Genomic DNA, 23,859 nt, shown 5'->3' with positions numbered 1-23,859 from the left:
CACACCCCAGCAGTCGAGCTGGCTGTGCCTGTGCCCACGGGGACAATTCCAGCGCAGGGACTGTGGCACCAGCTACCCAGGCCCCATGGCTGCCGCGTCTCTCACCGACTCCCCGCCATCCCTCGGACCCTGGGGCCTCACGGCTGCGCCCACGGCGTTCAGGAGCAGGAGAACTCGGTGCCCATCACACCCCAGCAGCGGCGCCTGAAGAATTTGTCCCAGAAGGACCTGGATACTCTGTCAATGTCACTGGGCAGCTGCTGGGTTTTGTACAGAGGCAGATGGACATGGAAAAAGCCACCAGTATGGCCACTCGTAACCCACCGCTCCAGCACCATCCCCATGGCACCCACACCCACAGGATATGTGGAGGCAGAGACCTGCACCCACCCACCCTCTCCAGCCCTCCCTCTCAGATGCAGTTTTCTTGCTTCATTCATTAAACCAGTTGGGTGTTGGCTTTGCAGCGCCTCTGCCTGTGTCATTTGTGCGGTGGGAGGGGGTGAACGCAGCCCCTGCCCACCCCGAGGGCGGCTGAGCTGGGCTGGGCAGCCTGTTCCAATGCCCCACAGCCCTTTGGGGAAGAAACTGTTCTCAAGATCCAACTTCAACCTCCCCTGGCGCAACTTGAGGCCGTTTCCTCTTGTCCTATCACTTGTTACTCGGGAGCAGAGCCCAATACCCTCCATGCTCCAACCTCCTTTTGAGTAGCTGTAGAATTGCACAGGAACCGACCAGGAACCAGCTCCTCGTCGCGTATGTACCTCCCCAGTCGGCCAGCACCATTGTTGGGAGCATCTCATGACTATAAAGAAGTCACAGTGCCTGTTACATTTATTTTCAGGTCACCCCCAGTGCCACCAGCCCCACGATCGCCCCACGATCACCCCACGATCACCCCCCTCCCACCCACGCAGCTCATTCCTGCCCCGGGATTCCCGGGAGCGGACCGGCGGCTCCGGCAGTCTGCGCATGCGCTGCGCACCGCGGCCGCTCCTATTGGCTGGCGGCGGGGGCGGGGCGGGTGCGGCTGAGGGCGGCGGGCGCGGCCATGTCGGCCCTGCGCTCTCTGGGGTCTCTGCTCTGCCTGTGGGCGCTGCGGCTCCCGGACCCGCCGGCGGGCACCGGCGCGGCTGCATGGGGGCCGGACGTCGCTTCCTACCGGTGAGAGCGGGGCTGAGCGGGTGTGCTTGTGTCTCCCCTTGTGCTGGTCACTGCTGAGGCCGCACCTCGAATCCTGGGGTCAGTTCTGGGCCCCTCACTCCAAGAAAGCCCTTGAGGTGCTGGAGCGAGTGGAGAGAAGGGAACGGAGCTGGTGAGGGGCTGGAGCACAAGTGTGATGGAGCGGCTGAGGGACCTGGGGGTTCAGCTGGAGAACAGGAGCTGAGGGGAGACCTTCTGATCTCTGAACTGCCTGAAAGGAGCTTGGAGCCAGGGGGGTCGGGCTCTGCTCCCCAGGAACAAGCGCCAGGAGCAGAGGAAACGGCCTCAAGTTGCGCCAGGGGAGGTTGAGGTTGGATCTGGGGAACAATTTCTTCCCCAAAGGGCTGTGGGGCATTGGAACAGGCTGCCCAGGGCAGTGCTGGAGTCACCATCCCTGGAGGGGTTTAAAAGGCATTTAGATGAGGTTCTCAGGGACATGGGTTAGTGCCAGTGTTATGTTAATCATTGGATATGATGATCTTGAGGGTCTCTTCCAACCAAATCGATTCCATGATTCAGGGAGCGGGTACGTGCCATGTTCTACCATGCCTATGAGCACTACCTGGAGAGCGCATTCCCCTACGATGAGCTGCGGCCACTGACGTGTGACGGGCAGGACACCTGGGGCAGGTAGGGTCCATCCATTGGATGGGCAATTGCCCCCTCACCCCACGGGGCCTGGCCCGAGGTGCCTCTGCTGCTGGGAGCCTCCCACCTCCACCGGGCCTCACCGCACTTCTCTCCCCACACAGCTTCTCCCTTACACTGATTGACGCCCTGGACACACTGCTGGTGAGTACAGGCTATGCCCTGGCCCTGGGAGTGCCCATGGCTGCAACGTGGCCTTCAGCCCGCTCAAAGCTGCTGTCAGCCTCCTTCACACCTGCTTTTTACTCAGTAGTGACAGAAAGTCTGTTATTGATTGACCAAGGAGTTTTTGCATTTCACTTTACTCCCGCCCGGGGCAGCATTTGACCAGAGCTCCCCGGCCCTGGCACCGCCTAATTCTGAAATAAAAACCTAAAGTGGGTGGAAAAAAATGTTCTGAAAACAGATGAAACGGTCAGTCACTCTTTTACTATTGTTTGTAATTAATGGTATCACAAAATAATAAAACAAAACTAGAATTAACCCTGAACATTGAACAACACCTTTGTTTTCCCATGAAGTCTAAGCCTGGTTCACTTTTGTCCTGCTCCCTCTGCAGATCTTGGGAAATGTTTCCGAGTTCCAGCGAGTTGTTAATGTGCTGCAGGAAGGGGTGGATTTTGATATTGATGTCAATGCATCTGTCTTTGAAACTAACATTCGAGGTGAGGTGGGTTTTTTCCCTGGTGTTTGTGCTGGATTTTTCCTTCTTTTACCAGTCTCTTAACTGTACACAGACACGACGCGAGGCAGTGGTCAGAGTGAATTTGTAATCCACTGTAACAGGACACATAAACACACAGAAAAATCACAAGTGTACTTCCTTTTCATCTTTGCACATCACCTTTCTGCTTCCTGCCTCAACACAAACGGACATCAACGTGGCAGCTTCAGCATTTTGGTGCCAGGTTTTCAGCTTTGGGATAAACATCTTTTCTGCTGAAACAGTATACCTTTTTTTACAAACTGTTTTGGAATAGAGATTATTAAGTTCTTCCTTTAGCGTTGTAATGTTGAACTTGTCTTTTTTATTAAAAATCACAAAGGCTTTTGGAGTCTTTTACCTGGGTGAACACCTAACTGCTTTAGTGCCATCCAACTAAAAGGCACTGGCAGGGGACAAAACTGTTAGTTATGCTTTTTTTTTTTGTTTCTCCTATCAAATATTGCTGATGCAATTTTTGCAGAAGTGTCATTTCTGTGTTTGTCCTTGTTATGTGACAGTAGCCAAGCCCGCGAAAAGGGCTGAGAACTCCCTGCCTCTGTCAGTCACACTCAAGTGCTTCACTCTGGCCTGGACATTTTTCTCCAAGGAATTTAAGAATGGACACTGTATTACTTTATGCAAACATAGAATTAAGCTGTCTGGAAGAGGTGAAACAATTCTACTATTTAAAGGGTAGCAACAGAGAAGATGGAGACTTCCTTTTTACAAGGAATCCCATGGAAAATATGTGGGGCAGTAGATACAAGTTACCCCTGGGGAGATTCTGATGGGAGACAAGAGGGAGATTTTTCCTGATGAGAACAATCAGCCATTGGAATAATCTTCCCAGGGAAGTGGTGGATTCTCTGACATTGGACACTTTTAAGATTCAGCTGGACAGGGTGCTGGGTCAGCTTGTCTGGACTGGGCTTATGCCCAGATGATCCTTGTTGTCCCTTCCAACCTGGTTGTCTGTGATTCCTCTTATAGAGGTTCCTGTTTGTTATACTGGTAGCTCTCTGATTCTCTGCAAGGCAGTGCCGGTATAGTAGGGCAAGTAGGATCTGATGATTCTAAAATAATGAAAGATATATATCTGCTGCCCATTGCAAACAGACAGGAGGAAACAAATCACTCTTCTTTTGTAGCATATTGAATTCAGCTCTTAAGGATGAGCCATCTCACTTTTCTTCCCCATAAAAACTCTCTCTGCATCATGATAAATGCCACTGGTATCAGGTTTTGTTCCTCCCTCATGTTCTTTAATGGTATTCTTGCTGTCTACCTTGCAGTGGTGGGAGGTCTCCTCTCCGCTCACCTGCTCTCCAAGAAGGCTGGTGTGGAGGTGGAAGCGGGCTGGCCGTGCTCTGGGCCTCTCCTCAGGATGGCGGAGGAAGCAGCTCGCAAACTCCTGCCTGGTGAGAGCTCGTCTGGTTTGTGTGGCTGGGCTGTAGTTCTGGAGGTCACTGGTGTGTTTGATGGAGGTGGCACCGCTGGGTGTGTAAAGTCGTAAACAGTCTCAAGTTCTTTGAGCTCAAAGCAAGTTTAGCTTGTGGGGAAAACATTGTGCAGTTAATTATACCAGTTGGATATATGTGTGCCAAGTGTTGTATGCATTTAACACATCACTTCGTTTGTTGCTTGTTGAGGGGAAATGCATTTAATAAAAATAATAAATAAAGGCTGTGAAGCCGCAGCTTGTAAAGACAAGAATTTGCAGCCTTATCTACTGCAGAGCGGGCTGCTGCTGGGCTGTGTGCTGACAGCTTGGCACTGTCCCTATGTGCGGGATGCACCCTGGGCTGCCACCGAGCAATCCCAAGGTTGGTGTTGGAACTTTGCTGATGAGTGTGTGCAGTTTGATTTAGATGACCCTGCTTGTGCTGGAAAAAAAAGTAAGGACACAGTCTGCTGCTCTGGGCAAGGTGGGAAAGATCTGCAGTAGCTTGGGGTGTCCTCTCTACCCGTCTCAGGAACACATGCTGCTCCCCATTTTGTTCTTTGCAGTTACTGCCATTGCTTTAGTCTTGTTTCTTGCTGTTGTGCAGAGGAATGTGACATGTCTGCTTAACACTGTCAGATGTGACAGTGAACACTTTCATGTGAACCAAAACCATTTGTTTCAGCTTTTCAGACCCCAACTGGGATGCCATATGGAACAGTGAACCTGCTGCATGGAGTAAACCCCGGGGAGACCCCAGTTACCTGTACTGCTGGAATTGGTACATTTATAGTGGAATTTGCCACTTTAAGCCACCTTACTGGTGACCCCGTGTTCGAGGATGTTGCCAGGAAGGCTTTAAAGGCACTGTGGAAAAATCGCTCAGATATTGGGCTGGTGAGTGAGGGCTGGACTTTGAATTTACTGGGCTGCTCTTTGTATGGTTTTGTGGATGCAATTCTAAGGATAAAAAAGCACAGACAGACAGGAGATAGAACAAGAGAATTAACCACAGTGCTAATAACTGGGATGAAGTCGCGTGTTGGACATTGTTCCTGGACACCTGCAGCATCCACATCTCTGCGTTAGTGGTGCCACCCACCATCACGCCATTGTTGTGTTCCATAACAGATGTGGTTGGGAGACAAATGCCTTCTACTGGGCAGTGCAGTTTTGGTAACAGCGGCTGCAACAGATTAAATAACAGGTCTGTCTAATGCCTTGAGAGCTTCCACAACAGAGTAAGAGCATGGAAGAGAATATGCGCATTTCAAGTGCAACAAGATATTACCAGGCCTGACAGCTTTGATGTTTTAGGAGTATCCAGAGCTGGAAGTGTTATGTCTGTGTTCACTATCTCCTGGTCAGTCTTCACTTAATTTCCACAGCTGCTTTTCGAACCTGTGTGAACTCCTAGTGTTGCATATGTGAAGTAGAACAGATTTATTCATAAGCTGTACAAAGAAATGTTACCTGGTGTTTGCTTTAAGATCTGTTTATTCTTGGTTTATATCCCTAATCCTTGTTCAAGAAAGAAATTTAATATTGTATTTTTTTTCATCTTTTCTAAGCAAGTCATAATTGTGTATCTTGTCCTCCATCAGCTGGGTCTGTTTCTAGGCTAAAGAGTCCCAAGTTTGAAGGATGTGTTTAAATACTAGCACAGCAGCTCTCATGCTGTTGACATCCCCGGCCTCTATCTCTGTATCTGCACCTCTTCACCTTTCTCTTCTCCTTTGTTAGATGCGAATTAGGACCAGACACATCATGTTGAAACTGTTGGGTTTTTTTACGGTAGCGTAACGGTATTTATATTTTTTTTTTTGGACAGTGCAGCATTTATATTAGAAGTATAAATTTCCAAAGTTATATTTTCTATAGTTTGTGCTTCTCTGCTGATGAATGTGTCTTGTAAAGGTGAAAATGCTTATTGGAATGGACAATATGAATCTGTGAAATGAACAGTCTGAAAAAGATCAATGCTTTCTTGTGTGGTGCTTTTGTGGGGATTTTTTAAATTAGTCTTTAGTACTTAAGCTTTATATCCACTTTAACTCCCTCTTTCCTCCTCCCTCGCCTCTACCAGGTTGGTAACCACATCGATGTGGTCACTGCCAAGTGGGTGGCCCAAGACGCTGGCATTGGGGCCGGGGTGGACTCCTACTTCGAGTACCTTGTGAAAGGAGCCATTCTCCTGCAGGACAAGGAGCTGATGGCCATGTTCCTCGGTGAGCAGTTTTTCTGTGTGAAGGTTCCCAGGAATTCCTCCTTAGCTCTGAAAACTTTGCATGTGGGACCGTGGAAGAAGATGAAGAATCTAATAGGGGAACTTCAAGACTGTTCCCGAAGCCTTTGTTGTAAGACCTTTGAACAATCTGTGATAACAAAGTTACCAAAGTGAGCATCCTGAGAAGTAATTTATTTGGCATGGCTCTCGTGAAAAGGGAGGCTTCTTTCAGTCTTAAAAAAAAATATATATATATATATATATATGTATTTTTGTTGTTGAATTACCTACCCATCTATGTTTCTTTATAGAATACGACAAAGCTATCAAAAATTACACAAAGTTTGATGACTGGTACCTCTGGGTTCAGATGTACAAAGGAACAGTGTCCATGCCTGTTTTTCAGTCCCTGGAGGCTTACTGGCCAGGCCTACAGGTAAGAGCTGGCACACCAGTAGCATACAGTGATTTTGTTTGTCTGTCTCGGGTATAACGCTCATCTCTGCTGGTTGAAAAGGTTGTTTTGATCTCTGGTGGAATCTACAGTAGTCTGAGCCTGTAGAAGAGCAGATGTTGACTTTTCCTATGGTCTATTTAAAAAAAAAGTCTCCTAGTGAGCATGTTGGGAGGGCAGTTTATTGTAGCAAAGTGGTCTCATAATCCAGATGAGAACCTAAGGTAAAAGAAAATTGTACCTCTTTTTCCACCGCCTTATAAATGCTTTATTTGTGTGAATCCTTTCCCGTTGAGGGGTTTGCCATACATTTGGTCTGAGACTTTGTTACCTGCACTGAAAGAGACTGGATGCTGTGATTGACTAAAAGAAATGTTGACTGAAGAAACCCAAACTTCTGTTAACTAAAAATCAAAGAGATTTTGTATTATTTAGGTGTGCGGAATGTGATCCAGTGGAAAAGCAGCACCTCTCTCCTTAGTCCTACCTGTTTTTAAGGCATCGTGTCTAAATATTACTTACACTGTTCAGACCTGCTGAACAACCCATTTCTGTCTTGTTTTGACTATGGGAGTTTAACTGCAGTAGTTGTATTGTTTCTTCTTCACCCAGATGTTGCTTTGCTAATTGTTTCCTCTCTCTCAGAGCCTAATTGGGGATGTAGATAATGCCATGCGAACTTTCCTCAACTATTACACTGTCTGGAAGCAGTTTGGTGGGCTGCCTGAGTTCTACAACATTCCCCAGGGCTATACGGTGGACAAGAGAGAAGGATATCCGCTCAGGCCGGGTGAGCAGAAATGAAATAGAAAGAAACACAGACTCCTGCTTTTGCTCTGGTGGGAAGATCAGATGTTGGCAATGCTTGCCCTCCAAAATACATTCTTCCGTTCCCTGTGTACATGGTTTGGTAACTTTTATGCACACAAATGTTTGGGGTTTTTCTGCAGAGCTCATCGAGAGTGCAATGTATCTGTACCGTGCCACAAGAGATCCCACGCTCTTAGAACTGGGCAGAGACGCAGTGGAGTCAATAGAGAAAATCAGCAAGGTGGACTGTGGATTTGCAACTGTAAGTGCTAAATCAATAGTTACTAAATGGCTTCTAAAAGTCAGGTTTTAGAAAGTGTTCCCTTGACTGATCTTTTGCCATTGAGTCAAGTGATCACTGTGGTTGAAACATGACTTTTGTTTCAAACAAGCCCCTGCTGTTTCTCTGTGAAGCTGATCTTGTAACTTCTGGTCACATTTCTGGTGGTAACTTCCCTCACAGCCTGGGCAGTGGGACAAGTTCCAGCATTGGCTGTTGCACCAGAGCCCAAAACATGGGGCAGCATCAAAAGCTTTTCCTGCCTTCTGTATCTTGGCAGCTACTTGGTAGAAAGGCTCAGGTGCCGGTTCTCTGCCGCTTGTGTGATTCTCCTTTTCCACTGTTTAACTGAAATCAACTGCAAGCTGGTTTTACTTTTCCCCCTAAGTTCCTAACGTACTGAATTTGATGTATCCGTAACCCACTGTATTTCTTCTCTTGTAGATCAAAGACTTGAGAGATCACAGGCTGGATAATCGCATGGAATCCTTCTTTTTGGCTGAAACAGTAAAATACTTGTATCTGCTGTTTGACCCAGACAACTTCATTCACAATGATGGATCAGTCTTTGATGTGGTGATTACACCGTATGGGGAATGCGTCTTGAATGCTGGAGGATACGTCTTTAACACCGAAGCTCATCCTATAGACCCTGCTGCGCTGCATTGCTGTAGGAAGCGGAAGGAAGAGCAGTGGGAGGTCGAAGACTTGATGCAGGAATTCTACTCACTGAAGAAAACCAAGAAATTCACTTTAAAAAGAGCTTCCGACCATGGTGAAGAGGAAAGTACAAAAGCCCCTCGAGATGCTTCTTCGGAGAAAGGTGGAGAGAAGAGAAGCTCTAAGAAAAGCTCACACTCCCTCCTGAGTTGCCCCAGCCAATCTTTTAACTCTAAACTTGCAGTACTGGGACAGGTCTTCCTAGATAACACCTGATTCTGTTTTCGTTATCGGTTTAAATTATTGATTCAGACTCTGGGAATATATTTTTATAGTTTCATAATGGAAGAAGTTGTACCTCACAGTGGGAACTGTATTACGAACTGAAACAGCTTCCCATTAAATTCTGCTACTGCTGGTTCATAAAATGTGACTCAGGTATCAGCTGTTAATGCTGTAAGGTTGTGACTCTAAAAGCGATTGGTTCTCTCAATAGCAAACAGGTGTCTAGAAAGAAAAATCCTACTGGTTAGAGGTACCATGGTTATTTTGTTATGACTTTATTTTGAAGTTTTACAGGCTTGGACACAGTCCACACCCTTCGAGGTCCCTTCGCATCCCTGACATTCTGAGATGCTGTGATTGTTACCTTCCCTCGCAGGAAGGAAAGCTTTCCAGGAACAACATATCTCTAGCTAGCTCGATCTAGGGAAGGGTAACAGCATTCACAATGCTGCTGCTAATATTACGCTGCCTATCTAGTAATGTCTGTGCTCGGTTGCATAGCAAGAACCTCCCAAGTGTTTTCCCAGCCAAACCCACCCATCAGTGATGCCGATACCCGGCACGGCCCGGGTCACCTCTGCACATGCGCGGCCGTCGTCCCCCTCCCCCCCCGTCCGGACTACATTTCCCAGCGGCCCCCGCGGGGCCGGTAACGGCGCGGTGCGCGCGGAGCCCGGGCGAGGGCGCTGCGGGGCGGCCCTCGCGCCGCTCCGTACAAAGCGGCGGGGGAAGGGGGCGCTTCCTGTTTGTCTCCGCCGAGCGCAGCGGCGGCCATGGCGGCGGCGGCGGGGGGAGCCGGGCCCGGCGGGGGCGGCCGGCGAGGAGCCCGCACGGTGCCCACCAACATCCTGGCGCAGCTCCGGCACGGGCAGCTCAGCGGCTGCGGGCTGACGCGGGGGGCGCAGGTACGGGCCCCGGCGGCGCGGCCCTGTGGCGGGGGGGAGGCCGCTCTGGCGGTACCTGAGGCGCGGGGGGGCGGCCGGAGCGCGGCGGGGCCTCGCTGGGAATGGGGGGCGCGTTGCTGGGGGCTCCCGTGGGGCCGCGAGCTGGGGAGCCGGCGGTGGGCCCGAACCGCCGCCCCTCCTGCCCCGGGGCTCGGGCAGGGCCTGCAAGGCCGGCCCGCCAGGCCCCGCTCCGGCAGGAGTTGAGAGCGGGGGTTGGCGGCTCCCCCGGTGGGGCCGAGCACCAGCTCGGGGTGTCCGGCCGCTCCTGGAGCTCCTGGAGCTCCTGCGGCCAGCTCTGCGCGGGGGACGGGGCCGCCAGAGCCTCCTCGCTCCGGTTTGGGGGCTCGGGGGCTCCCCATCCTCTGCCAGCCCCGCTTTGGCCCCGCAGCCCGGGCGGTGCGGGAAGGGAGGACGCGTCTGTGCTTCGTGTGCCTTTTTTCCCTTCGCCATCCTCCCCGTGGGAAGGCTGTGGGGCAGGACAGGCGTTTGCAGTGCTGGAAAAGAGCCGCCCTCCTCTTGCTTTGGTTGCTAATAGGTGTCGTGGCTTTCTCCTGCAAAGAAAGGAAGCTCTGCCTGGAACCGTAACAATGCAGCATCGAAATTTAAGCATATTTGATGGGCAAATGCAACCTTGTGATAGCTCAGGAGGCCTTTTCGCTCTGAAATTGAGTAGGTTTTGTGCCGGTGCTTTTCCATGAAACTGTTCCAGGTCTGTTTCAAATTTGTCATCTTTCCTAGTTGATGATACTGGGAAATACTGAGAAATGAAATGAACTGGTAAACCTCGGCTTGTGTCTGTCATGTGCTTATGTTGGCTTTTTAAAGCAGCTGATCATTGATAATGGACTATTAGTTTATTTTTGTCAAGAAGAATAATAATTGGAATTTATTCTACAGATAAGGTGTGAAATAGTGTAAAGACTTGGAAACGGGTGGATGGGATAAAGAACTTGTGATCAAGTGGTGATTTATTGAGCTAAAGTGTCTTAAAAAGTGTTGAAATGAAATTAAAAAGTGGGATTTCTCTGGGTGGTTTTTACTAGTGCAAATGGCAGTATTTTCCTTGAATAACAAGGATTTTGAGCAATTACTAAGAGAAGAATTGTTCATCATGGGTGTCCATGCCCCATTTGGTAGCTGAGATAGGTAAAAGAGCAGGAGGTGTTGTTTAACGCTGTTTTGTCCTTATTGGACTGTTTGCTCAGATACTAGTTTGGTTAATACTTAAGAAAAAGCAAATAATTTATATGAATTTAAATGTGAAATTGTCACTTTTGAAGGAAGTTGGTTTTGGAGTGTGTTTCATACCGCATGTACCTCACTGACTTACCTGTACACCCTTGTTTGCTCGCTCCCCAACCACGATGGCGATTTAAGTCACGTAAACCTGTAACAACGTTGTGCACTGAAGTGATTCGGGTTTTGGGTTGCTTGCAAAATGCAGTGGTGCTGCGTTTTAATTTGGGCCTTTTGTGAATTGCTGGAAATAACTGTTGAAGCAGATGACCAGGCTTTTAAGGTAACTGAGGAAACTTCTGCTAGTTGTGTCCTCCTTCTCATAATGCCCAAGTCTGAGGTGGTTGTTGTTGCCGGGGTTTTGTTTGTTTTGCCCTGAAAGACTTAAAGCTTGGACGCCTTGAGCTTCCAGTGCTTCATAAATGCTGTAGGAATACATTTTTAAATCATTTAGACTAGGGAGGGGGAAAAATCAACTCCCTGAATGATTCTGAACTTTGTAAATTACATGTCTCTCTACTTTACCTCGAAGCAGTTTTCATTTGTAGGCGATCTAAATATAAACCACTTTGATGTAGCTTTTAAAGGAGTTTTGGGTGCGTTTTTAAGTTCTGCTTTTTAACGTTTACAGCGTTGGTGCAGTTGATTCTCAGTGGCAGTGTGGTAGCTCTTGCTTAGGTTTCTCAACTCCTGAGAACAGATCAGATTTCCAAGCTGCTGTGTTGAGGTCTAGAAGAACAAGTTGGGAAAGCGTCCTTCGAGCTGTTTCTTCCCATTCTTTTCAATGAAGTTTTGGGTCATACACTGCATGGACTGTGCTTTTCAGGATCTTAATTCGGAGAGATCGGGAAGCGGCGTTCCTTGCTGTGGTGTCTGCCATCTCAGTAGTGTTCTCCCACAGTGTTGTCACTGTATTTCAGCATCTATCTCCGGCAGGCAGTGGGCAGCAGTGGCATTTATTCTTAAATAAAGCTTTGCATGCTATTTTTAGGTGATCTCAAGGTCCATTTTTGTATGAGGAAAGCAGAGGCTTACCTTTGAATTGATAAGGATCATTGTTGACAGGCCTGCGTCTGAAAGTTCATCAGTCCGATCTTACAAGAACATGAAAGTATTTTTGACAGCAACAGCCACCTGAATATCTGACAGTTTTTAGGTCAACTACGACTCTGAAATCTGGATCCTTGTGTGTTCTTGCTGTTCTTGCCAACCAGGAGCCATAGCTTTCTTGCTAGGTGGTCTTTTTAGTTTATTATCAATACTAAGAGGATCAAACATTTCCGTAGATGTTGCCATTATCTGTTGATATATCCATTTTAGCTGTATTGGTTGCACTGGCGGCTGCCCCGAATGCATCAACCGTTGACATCAGATGGCGTAACCTTCATCTGGGTTTGCCCTAATACTGAGTACGGAGTGAGTGAAAGGGGCTTTTCAGATGTTGGTGAACTAGCAGCAGACCAGCTTTCCAGAAGTGACACACATTTTTCTAATGAGGAAGAATATTGCTTGCAAACTGACTGTGCACATGGGCACTGGAAAGAAAAGTTGTCGGGGTTTGTGCTGTGGTTCCTTGAAGGCAAAGGAACATTTTGGCTCAGCTGATTAAGCTCAAATCCCTTTAGCAAGAGGGCATGCACTTCATCTGCTGCTAACCAACTGTGAAAAGCATGTGCATAACATGAAACCAAAGATATTTAGGTGCAGATGTGTGAATCCTTGTGGACAGAACAGTATAATAATGGACTAAGCAGTGATTTATTGGCGAACGAGTGTGCTTCTGGTACCGTCCTGGGAGCAGATCGTCAGCACTGTGACACTGTCACAGGATTGCCAAGGCTTAGCTGAAACAATCAGAACGGCAGAAAGACAGTCCATTTTTCCAGCTGTATTTCCTGATCTGCTATCCCTAGGAATAGACGCTTCCCTTAACGTTATCTGCTTCAGACGTCCACATTTCTAGCTCCTACCATTACAGATTATCAGGAATTTGTAGTAGTTTCCTAACTCTGAGAAAATATTTTGTTTTCTAATCAGTTTTGTTTCCTCCTTACAACAACACCACCAAAAAAAAATAATCACATGAATATAATCCACTTTAGTAGCTCTAATTGTATGGGTCTTAGCAGGCTTATACCTCTTCAACAGAGGACAGCGAGCGACTGCTGGAAAGCCTGGACATGTTTTTTATGTAACAGGGGCCAGAGCTCCGTTATACACTAGAAATGCTCGAAAGTGATGGTGTTAGACTTAAGTGTTATTTTGCATGACTGGAGTAGAAAGAGAACTGCTGTAGATCTGATATTCCTGGCCCATCTGCTTTTTCCTAGATATCCCTACAGATTTTGCTTTCTTTCAAAATGAATAAAAGAAAAATCCTAGGCAGCTCCAAGGAAGAAGTAATGGCTGAGAAGTTAATGTAAATTTACGTATTAGTTATTTTTTTCTGAGGCTAAGATCGGTAATAACTATTATTACTATCTGGTAGATTCTGTAGTGGCTTTAAAGAGCTGCTGGTGTTTAAGATGTGTGTTGGGGTTGTTCTGCTCTTGGAAATGCTGTGGGGTTTTGAGATTTGCGAGACCTATTCTTTGTCTTGGTAGACTTGCAGTGGGGGTGAGTAGAGCGGTAGTTTGGGACTTGTGGGGATGGTTAGACCTGGCTAGAAGTTTTTGTCCTAGGACCCCTGTCCCTGGGCTCATGCTTTTGAGGAGAAAAGACTAGTTACGGAGAAACACGAGTTATGGGGAACTTGATCTGCACTACAAAGAACTGAAGTGTGGCCAGAGGCTGGAAACGGGTGCTCTGACGTGTTCTTGATCAGAGCTACACATGAAAGACCCAGCTGGGGACTGGCCAAGTTCACAACGTCTTCCTTGAAACGCTTTCCAGAATCACTGTACAGGCCACAAGTTGTGTTTGTGCAGCGTGCCGTTGTGCTCAAGTGCAAAGCTGGGGGCAGCGGGGGTCGTTCACCTCGCTTGTGGGCTTGCTTGTGAAAAGTTGGGTGAGGACAGAGGCAGCTTAGCCAGGCTGGTGTGTGTTCATTAGCCACCGAAAAGGAAAATATGGTGAAGAGCTGGCATGACGTGGCACTCCCCAAAATACTGAATAATCACTCTCTTGGCAGTCTATCAGAGATGACTTCTTAAGTTATTACTGTTCAGGGGAAAAAGAAATATTTAATTGCACAAATATTAGTTTCCTGTTTTCCGAAGGTACGGCATGAAAGGTTTGAAGGAAAGGACATGGAAAGGCTTTGATTTTTGCGAAAAATATATAGAGACAATGTGCTTGCATCTGCTCGTTTAATTCCATAATCTTGTGCCTCTTTTTCCTCTTAAACTTTCAGAACATTTGAATATATACATCAAAAGCGGTAATGGAAAATGCTGGGAATGGCAATTCTGCTTATTTTCAAAGGGCTTCCAATCTTTGCTTCATGCATGATTGCAACAAAAAATTGAATCAAGAAGAATTACAGCTGGTGCGTCATAGCTGTAAAGTCCATCGCAGCATGAATTCTTTAGTGCTGTGAAGGATGCTTGGGCACCTGAGTCACTGGTTTTGCTTTTTGAAAGAACACAGAAAGCGCTTTTAAAACACCCCCCTGTGGTGAGTGTTGAGCGAAACAGCAAAATGTTTGAAGGGTAAAATGTGAAATAAAGGCCCAATCTTATTAGAAAAGTGTAACCCCTACTCTGGAGAGCAAAGGGGAGGGGTAGCTCATTGTATTTTACTACTGTCTTGTTCTTGGGCCTTCAGTTTGTCAGCAACTACGGGAAGACATGGAGATGTGTCACCAACCACAGCTTAGAAAAGCGGTGGAGACAAGGTTGGGAAAGTCAGAGGTTTATTTTGTAGGGCAGTGAAAATTGTCTCAATGCAGAAACACAAGTGGAAAAGGAAATCCTCACTGGAAGGGATTTTGAAGCAATTGTAACTACGAGAGATCTGAGGCCAGTAATGAGTGAGCAAGGTTTGTAATGCGTTTTTGACCGTGTGCAGGGGCACAAAGTATAGAACCACAGAACAGTTTGGGTTGAAGGGAACTTCCCAGCTCCCTAGTGCCCCCCCTGCCATGAGCAGGGACATCTGCACCAGCTCAGGGTGCTCAGAGCCCGTCCAGCCTGGCCTGGGATGTCTCCAGGGATGGTTCATCCACCACCTCTCTGGCCAACCTGGGCCAGGCTCTCACCACCCTCAGGGCCAACAATTCCTTCCTCGGTAGCAAATCTTACAGCAAAGTGGAGGGGGAGAAGGAAAAGGGGAACAGCGCTCATCAAGGGATGTATTTAGGTAAATATTAACACATAACAAGGTAACTTGGTGAAGATTTAGGTATTATTCATAATTTTTTATTGACCATTATGTTAATGGATGCTGAAGCGTTTTAAAGGGATTTTTAACTCAAGAGGAGTAGAAAGAAATTTAAAAGAAATATTTAGATTTGGGTGTAGTGTCTTTGTTCAGCCCTTTGTATACTTTCAAGAAAATTTATGCACAAAAGTTATTTAAACTCTGTAGTAGGAAAGTACTCCTATGGTAGTTATCAGTCTTGTAAGTGATCTCCCAGGAAATCCTGGCCTTTGGGAGACTTTAAAGAGAAAACCACTCAGTCTGCTCTGCTTTGCAGCCTTGGATGGGCTTGATGACGCATTTTTAACTCTGTATTTAAATCCTCTTGAAAGTCTTTGATTGCCCTTCAATGGCACAGCTGGAGGAGGGGAGACGCACAGCTGGAGGAGGGGAGATGGCTGGTACTGGGCCAGTATCTGATCACTGAGCGGTTGAACATTTGGTAAACTGACGGTATAAAACTGATGTCGTACAGATGGATTTGGACTGTGGTGCGTTTTGGGAGCTCTGTGCCCGGGCTGGAGCTGGTTCGTACCGCTCCTGGAGAGCCACAACGTGCCGGCCCCGGCTCTCTTGGTTTGTGATTCAAAACTTGGATGCATTACAGCAAACTTCTGAGAAATGACTCTGTGGCGTCGTGGTGTTTGTACCAGTTTGGTGTGCTGAACCTGGGTGGTAGGGAAGTCTTGCCATGGGTTCTTTTGTTTTCCCACTAATTGGTACTTAGTCTGTCTTCTAATGCCAGTAAGATGTGATGGTTCATAACTCCTGCAGCCATGTAGGCCCTTTCTTCTAATTTATAGCATTTCCAGCTGGACTTCTGCAACCTCCACTTCTTGCTGGATAGTGTTTAACTTCTCAAGCTTTGTATGCAAGATGTGAGAGATTTTGTCCAGAGCGATTCAGTGAATGAAGAACATTTCTGAGAAGTCAGTGTTGGATATTGAGCTTATCCTGCTTGGATGAGACAAAAAAAATGCTGGAGATGGAAAGCGGCCCCCAAAGACCCAGCACTAATTTCGATGGCTGTTAATAACGTCTGCCCAAAAAGAGCACAAAGGAAAGCGACTTTTCTTATAAATGAAAACCATTGACCAACTGCTATTACATACATGATGGGTTGCAGTTTTTCACCAAAATGGTTGTAAAGACAGACAGCTTCATACAATTTAATTGAATTTGAATCCATCCACAGAATCCAAAAATCTTTGCACTGGCAAGTACTGCCCCACCACAATGGCAATGCTCAGAGCCAGGGCAGCCTCATAGCTACAGAAGAGGGACCACCAGCTAGAGCTTACAATGAAACCCAAGACATGCATTAAATCAAGAGAAATAAACCTTTTTTTTTTTTATGGAAAGCAATTAAAAGAAGATGAGAGCAAGGAAACATTTGCCTCATTCTTTTAGAATTTCAGTTTTGAAAGTTTTCTGCAGATGAGCACAAGTGACCATCTGCTGGAGGCTGGGACAGGGAGAGTAAGACCTACTAGTGCAGAACTGGGAATGGAGGTGGATCCTGCCCCAAACCAAGAAACGTACGTGTGATTAACAACTGTGGGATTGAACCCAGGACAAGGTTTTAACCTCAAGGGCTTTTGGCCTTTTCTGAGCTCACTTGGATGCTGAATTCTGCGCTGTGCTACTGGAACCTGAGGTTGCAGCCTATGCATGTCATCATTGCCTGTGGTATCTTGCACATCAGCTGGAGCCAGAGACTTGGATTGTTTCCTGGTGTTTTGCTCTGTGTTCTTGCACTTTACTCAGCAATTACCTCTGTTCCTCCCACCTCTCATGGGGCTGTGTGTCCCTCCCACACCTGAAATGGAGCAGTGGTGGAGCTCCTCTTGTTCTCTCTGTGCTGACTATTACAAGGAGAAATGGAAATTTGGGACTTCAGAGGGGCTGACCCATTACTCACAGTGCAGATGATGAGAAGCCAGTTTGACCTTCTAATTTCGACTTGCTCTTTGTTGTGAGAATGGGCTCTGCGGAAGGAACTCAGTGTCGTTCTCCAGCAGTGATGGTCGCTGACTCTTATTTGGAAGTCAGAAAACACAGAAAAGTGTAAAACTTGGGAGTTTTATGTGCCACATTTGCTCATGCTGCTTCAGTCAGTCCTTGTAGAAAGAAAAACCTGATACTTCAAGAACCTTGAAATGTTATGTACAAATTTGGGTATTGTGTTATGAGAGGAGCCCTGAGTATCTGAGAAGCTTCAAAGAAGGACCCATAGCAGCTGATTCCACCACCAGTTTGAGTTTTCATGTGCTTGTATCAGTTTTCTGGTCTTCCCGTTTGCCGTCCAACAGGCAGAGAAAAGGGTTAAATTCTCAGTCAGAAATTAGGGTAATTTGCCTGTAATTGGGAATTGAATGGCTCTTTGGAATTGTACACTGCGGTATATTTGAGAAGGATGTGTTGGCTGAAACAATAAGATGCAAAATTCCCTGGCTGTTAACTATTGACAATGGAGGCTGGAAGGAAACAAAGCAGGTTAACCCCAGCAAGGTCTGGGAAGTGATCTATGCAGAATGAGAGCGGCTTAGAGGTTTAGACCTGAGAGTAAGAGAAAATCCACAAAGGTCACAGTGAGATGCAGTTTTGCTGGCCTGAGGATTGGGTTTTTTCCTGATTTTATTTGGAGGGCACATAAATAGTTTGTAAAACCAGCCAGAAATCCTTCTGACTGTAATTATTGTTGTCTGCCTCACCTTTCTGTACAAGAGTAAGTCCCTATTTCAGGGTTGGTTCTTAAGGAAGGGGGTTGAATTTTGGTCAGAATTGACTGGCAGGTGATTGCCACTGTCGATCTCCTGCTGGTTTAGTTGTTCTCCATTTATGAGCAGCCCAAGACTACAGAGGAAATTTTCACTGGATCTTTAAGTTCTTCTGGAATCGGCTTGTAAATCTTGGTGGTTTGGGTCATTGCGATGATAACTAATGACTTCAGGGACTTGACTGAGGAAATACTCATTACTGGCTGAATGTGAAGGAGTGATTAAGCCTTTCCATCGTTAGTGTTGTGTCTGCCTTAGTCTAGTGCAGATTTTGGCAGTGTCGAGCACCCATTTCCTCCTTCAGTGACCTGTCAGTAGAGTTCTACCAATGGAATTATTTAGAGACTAACGTGTTCCCATTTTAAAATATTGGATGAATATAAAAATATGGAGTGAAGTACAGTACTCTAAATGATAACAGCTGCTTTAAGCCTTGTAAGCTTAAAATACTTTGACCATCTGTAAAATTCTACAGCTACCAGTCCTGGATAAATTGCCTCATCGAAGGAGGTGCTGGGTTTTGTAATTATACTCTCTCCAAGAATCTATTTTTCTATGATATTCTGATAATTTGGAGAGGTGATAAGGGTGTTTTCCTGCTTGTGAAGCATTGGACACATGGGAATTATATTCTTCGTTGCAGATCACAGAGGCCTTGTTAAAAGAAAGAGATAAACAAGCAAAATGGAATGGGATTCCCTTACTGCTGCAAAAGCTGTACGAACACAGCCACCCCAACAGCGACTTCTCCCAGTGCCAAAGCATCTTAAAGGTACTGTCTGTATTCTTCTTCCTGAAAGCTACGGGTTATTTTGTTGTTGCTTTCTGTAAAGTCTACCGTGATCATATTCTAACTCATTTTTGGAACTGTTGGCATGGTATCATCTGTGAATTGACTGATAGATAAGAGCTGGGAATGTTATTTATTAGTCAGTAGATCACCCAGATAGCTGGTTGTGTTTATACTGCTGAGCAGTTTTCTCTTTTAACTCTCTTTTTTTGGCTTTGACTGCATGCAGGAAATCTCTCCACTTCTTTCAATGGAAGCCATGGCATTTGTTACAGAAGATAGAAAAGCTGCTCAAGAGTCAACTTTCCCAAACACATACACATTTGACTTATTTGGAGGAGTCGATGTAAGTGCGTTTTTTCAACAATATCCAAAGATTTCTGCGTGATAGTCACACCACTGAGAAGTCTGTGAGGTCTTTGAGGCTTTGAAGCTTGTGAATGCAAGCTACGGAATTACTTCACCCATGTGATGCTCAGCATTAGATTTGTGCCTGTTTCTGTTAATCAAAATGTGAAAAGGGTGTATTTTCTGAGGTATTACATCATCAAAAGTGAGGTGCTTTTTCTTGTATGATATAGGAGACCTGGCTGTTTCTTCAGGTAGTCTGGTTTTAACTTTAAAAAGCTGAGTTCTCTAGGTTCTCAATGAAAACAGTTGCAAATGTTTTCTAGTTGTGAGATGAAATCCAGCAGTGCTGACGGTTCCAGCAACCACTGAGGGTTGTGTGGTGGTTCTTTAAGCCCACTGGGGCACTCAAGCAGGGTGTCTGTGTTTATTGCTGGCACGGGATGCCGACTAATTCATCCGTGGAAAGGTTTTTAAACAGAATCGCAAGGTTTCTATAGACTCACTGGCAATTTGTCTTTCTGTTTATTTGTTTTAATTCTAGGTTACGCAAATACCCAGGTTCGCTCAATCTGATGGCGATGGACTCTGGGATTGTAGCTTTCGTTAGAAATGTGTGATTTGTATTTTTCCAGCAAACTAGTTGACACTTTCTTCCTATTTTTCTTTATTTGGTCTTTGCTGCTTCTCTCTTGTTACGTTTTACTGAAATAAAACTTGTATTTAGGTTATGTTGCCTTGAAATTAGCACCAGTTTAGTTGCCAATATCCTGTCAACTGAGGACAAAGTCGTCAGCTGTCCAAGCAGTTTAGATCTGTGTATAAAAATGTTCTAAATTTCCCGTGTTTTTAAAGGGTAGTAGCTGTCCTTCCCCTAGAAGAGCTTTTAACATAAGAATGCACAGAAACTGTATTTACATTTCATATTAAAATAAATGTGTGTGTTGAGTGTGCACGAAATTACATTATTTGCAGACTCAAATTCTTTAAAACTTGCCAGTGGGAGATTGTTTTATACAATTGTTATTATTTTTTCAGGGTAAATACAAGTCTTTTTCATCAATGTAATTTGGATGCTGTTGGGGTTTTGATTGCAGAGTTTCCATTACTCACCTGTGGCTTCAGCAAACACAGGCCTGAGTTTGGTTTTGTCACTGACAAATTAATTTGTTACTCGTATCCCAGTGATTATTCCCTCAATTCTTTACCTTCTTGTTACAGCTTTTAGTCGAAATTCTCATGAGACCAACTCTTATTACACAGAAAAAGAAACAGAAAAGTAAGTTAATAAATATTTTGTTTTCATTCTTGCTTTGTGTCCTTATCCAGACAGAAATGATTCTGTTTTTCTGTCACTCCCTTTCCATACCAGCACTTTCCTGTTCCTCAGTGAATCATTGGTGTTCTCTGCAGCGCTGATTTGCGGTGGGGTTTAGGATAGTCACCTGTTGTGAAGCTCAGCTTGGGGGGATTCGTGCCCTCAGCGTAACATTATTTCTCTCAATGCAGTAAATCTGCAATCACTGGAAACATTTATTGTTGCTGTGGTTGTAGCTGCACTTAACAATTATTGATAATAAGCCACAAACTGTTTATGGAACCGGAATTAGAGAGATTGAGAGATAGCGAAAAGCATACCTGATGTAGGCACAGTGGCTTTGAATTTCCAAGTTGCTCCAAGGAGGACTTGCCAATGGGGTGCAGCAGCTTCAGTGCAACTTTCCTGCTGGAGCAGCTTTAGTTTAGTGTTTTAATTGTTCTTCTTTCTGACTCTGCTGGTTCTCCGAAGCCTCTGAGGAAGGGCAATGCGCTGCTGCACTCCCTGGCAGCCAGGGAGCCCCAAATGGCAACTGGGGCTGGAGGCAGCTGCTGCGTGTTTGTGTTGAGAACTTAAATATTCAAATGCTGGAGGAAATCACATTGAAGGCTTTTCTATGAATTTCTGATGGTGCATGGAGAAAACTGCATGAACTGTCCTTTTTTTCCCCCCCCATGCTTAATAATTGGAGTGAGTATGTCTCTCAGGAGTTTCTTATATAGACAAATTTTGAGTTGACTTTGGATATTTTTCCTAAAATACTGCCTGCACCCCTGTCATTTGCTTCTGTGTGTGACTAAGCAGTGCACTAGACCACAAGTGCATCTCTGTGGTCCCAGGCGGTGCTGACAGTGATTTTGGGAGAAAGCCTGTGAGCAGGTCAGGTACAGAGTGTTTCTCCCTCTGCTTTCTGTCCTCCGAGGCATTTGCACATCAGATCTGAGCTAGCAAGTAGCTTGAAATTCTCACTGTTTCTAGCTCTTCATGTCACTACTGTGGTCATTAGTGTTCCTTGGCAATGTGTAGCTAGTGAATATATGTTTTCTCTTTTGCAGTAAGCGATGACCTCATCAAGGACTGTTTAAGCATACTGTACAACACGTGTATATGTGTAAGTACAACTGCTGTGGAACAGTGTTCTTCTGCTGGTCATGTTTTACTTACGACAACAAACAGACTCTTTTAAGCATAATTGAAACTTACCCTGAAACTTACAATTCAAAATCCTTCAGTTAAATGTAGGATTGCCCTACATTTTGGTGCGTTACTCAAAATCCTCGTTTGGATATTTCTGTATTTGTGTTTCCATAGAAAAGCCGTGTCAGCCTTTGTTGTATGCAGACTTTAAATTGAAACTGGAAATGGATGCCTGCTCGCCAGAGCTACAGCTGATTTTGTTCAGTAACAGTGCTGGCAAAGTGTTTGAAGTTTAATCCTGCAGCTCCTTCATGGCCTGAAATATTGGTGCAGTTGCTGGCAGATCAGGTCTAAGGAAGACAGTGGCTTAAAGGCCTATTGAAGTAACTGGCTGTTAAAATTGTGAGGCTAAAAGCGCATGCCTTGCATTATACATGCAGGGAACATCCAGAGGATTGTTTACTTAATCACATATTTTACCATATTCTAATCTAGGAGCATTGTTTAGCACAAAATTTTAAAAAGGCGCTTACTGGCTTGGTGCATCAACCTGATCTTGAGAGTTTGAGTCTTCATAGATTGTGTTCTCACTACTTAGTATCTGTACACAGGGGAGGGGGAAGAGAACACTTTTCCCTTACGTGATTATTTCTTTTTTAGCTACAGGTAATGCAACTTTTGCTAACTGTAAATACTGTAACATGATAAGAAACAAGTTTGCAATTTATAGACTAGCTGCTGTTTTAATGCACTTCAGTATGATGGGGCTCTCTTCAATGAGAAGTGTTCAGGATCACAGAAACGTGTGTGCAATATTAAGTGTTTTTGTGTGTAAATATTCAGGAGGTATCTGAGCTGGTCTGGTTGTGTGGGCACTGGTAATGTGTCAGCCGCATCGAACAGACAGCTTTAGGACAAGAGGAAACGGCCACAAGTTGCACCAGGGGAGGTTTAGATTGGATATTGGGGAAAAAATCTTCCTGAAAAGGGCTGTGGGACACTGGAACAGGCTGCCCAGGGCAGTGCTCGAGTCACCATCCTGGAGGGGTTGAAAAGGCGTTTAGACGAGGTTCTCAGGGACATGGGGTAGTGCCAGAGTTGGGTTCGGTTATGGTTGGACTCGATGATCCTGAGGGTCTCTTCCAACCAAAATGCTTCTATGATTCTATGAAGTGGTAAGGGTGTAGTTTTAAGTTACATTTAGTTCCAGAACAGGCTGGCTGTGCTCTCAGCAGAGATCAGAGCATGAAAGCTGGCCTTGATGAGCACGAGTTCACGCTTTAGCATAACATTTGTGTTTGTCACCAAGTTCATTAAAGCCAATGCTCGATTCTGGTTGCTCAGACTCTGCCCAGCTGTGAGCAGTGCTAAGAGCTTAGGGAGGAAACCAGGGGCTACTCTACATAGCGTGAACTGGAGCTGGTTCCAGTTTGCATGGAAAGCAGAGACAAGCATCTCCGAGGTATTTCCAGACGTGTGGTGTTTACTTTTGATTGAGGCAAGTAAACAACCGCCTTGAGATGAAGTGTCTCATCCTGGAGCCTGTAGTTTTTGCACGCATCATGCGAACTTCAAACAAGTACTGGAACTAGTTTTGGTCACCATAAACAGAGTGTTTCCTGGTTTCAGGAATAGTTAATTTGATAACGTGTTATCCCTAAGACTGGCCTGCGTGTGCATGTGATGTGGGAATTGTCAAGGTTGACTCTGCATCTGCTTTCTAGACGGAAGGAGTCACACGGCGATTGGCAGAAAGAAATGACTTTGTATTGTTCCTGTTTACCCTGATGACAAACAAAAAGACATTCCTGCAAACTGCAACACTCATTGAAGATATCCTGGGAGTTAAAAAGGTTCGTTACTTGTTTCTTAATTTTATTTGTACAGTTTTTCTCCTGCCATCTGGAAGGCTTCCCGTGCTTCTCTCTTACCTGGGGGTTTGTCACCTGTGAGAAGTTGTGGGCTGGGGAAACAGGGCACTTATGTCTTCTGCACAAACTCAGTTTTTTAACTTGCTTGCCAGCATCATTACAGCTTAGCACCCTGATGTGATGCAAGTAAAATAACCCTGGGGAAACCCTAAATAAAATATGCCTATGTGCATTTTGTGGAGAGGGTCAGGATTCTGTTACTGGGGGTTTTTTTTGAGGATGATGTACTTCCTGAGATAGGGAACCAGCTTAATTTATCTGAACAGAAATGGTTTTGGTTTTGTGTTTGTGTTGGTTTTTTA

The 23,859-nt window shown here is 45.6% G+C and overlaps 2 protein-coding genes across 2 annotated transcripts in view; both read left to right on the top strand.

The window, feature by feature from the left end:
* Positions 1–1,036: 1,036 nt before the first annotated feature.
* Positions 1,037–8,920, top strand: LOC308046858 (ER degradation-enhancing alpha-mannosidase-like protein 2). Its single transcript, XM_080354928.1, has 11 exons — positions 1,037–1,164; positions 1,723–1,833; positions 1,956–1,995; positions 2,411–2,516; positions 3,850–3,975; positions 4,684–4,895; positions 6,085–6,226; positions 6,537–6,661; positions 7,325–7,469; positions 7,630–7,751; positions 8,214–8,920. The coding sequence occupies exons 1-11, from the start codon at positions 1,052–1,054 to the stop codon at positions 8,703–8,705; spliced, it is 1,734 nt and encodes a 577-aa protein (XP_080211054.1). The 5' UTR covers positions 1,037–1,051; the 3' UTR covers positions 8,706–8,920.
* A 341-nt stretch (positions 8,921–9,261) lies between these two features.
* The window catches only part of TRPC4AP (transient receptor potential cation channel subfamily C member 4 associated protein), a 31,293-nt gene continuing 16,695 nt past the window's right edge, over positions 9,262–23,859 (top strand). The window contains exons 1-6 of the mRNA XM_080354660.1: positions 9,262–9,619; positions 18,677–18,805; positions 19,053–19,169; positions 20,393–20,450; positions 21,545–21,600; positions 23,351–23,479. Of these exons, the coding sequence (XP_080210786.1) occupies positions 9,488–9,619; positions 18,677–18,805; positions 19,053–19,169; positions 20,393–20,450; positions 21,545–21,600; positions 23,351–23,479 (621 nt within the window). The 5' untranslated portion in view covers positions 9,262–9,487. The remainder of the gene's footprint in view (positions 9,620–18,676; positions 18,806–19,052; positions 19,170–20,392; positions 20,451–21,544; positions 21,601–23,350; positions 23,480–23,859) is intronic.

Source organism: Nesoenas mayeri (genome assembly GCF_963082525.1).
Source record: "Nesoenas mayeri genome assembly, chromosome: 16".
Classification (NCBI taxonomy): domain Eukaryota; kingdom Metazoa; phylum Chordata; class Aves; order Columbiformes; family Columbidae; genus Nesoenas; species Nesoenas mayeri.
This window is presented reverse-complemented; position numbering and strand designations above follow the sequence as displayed.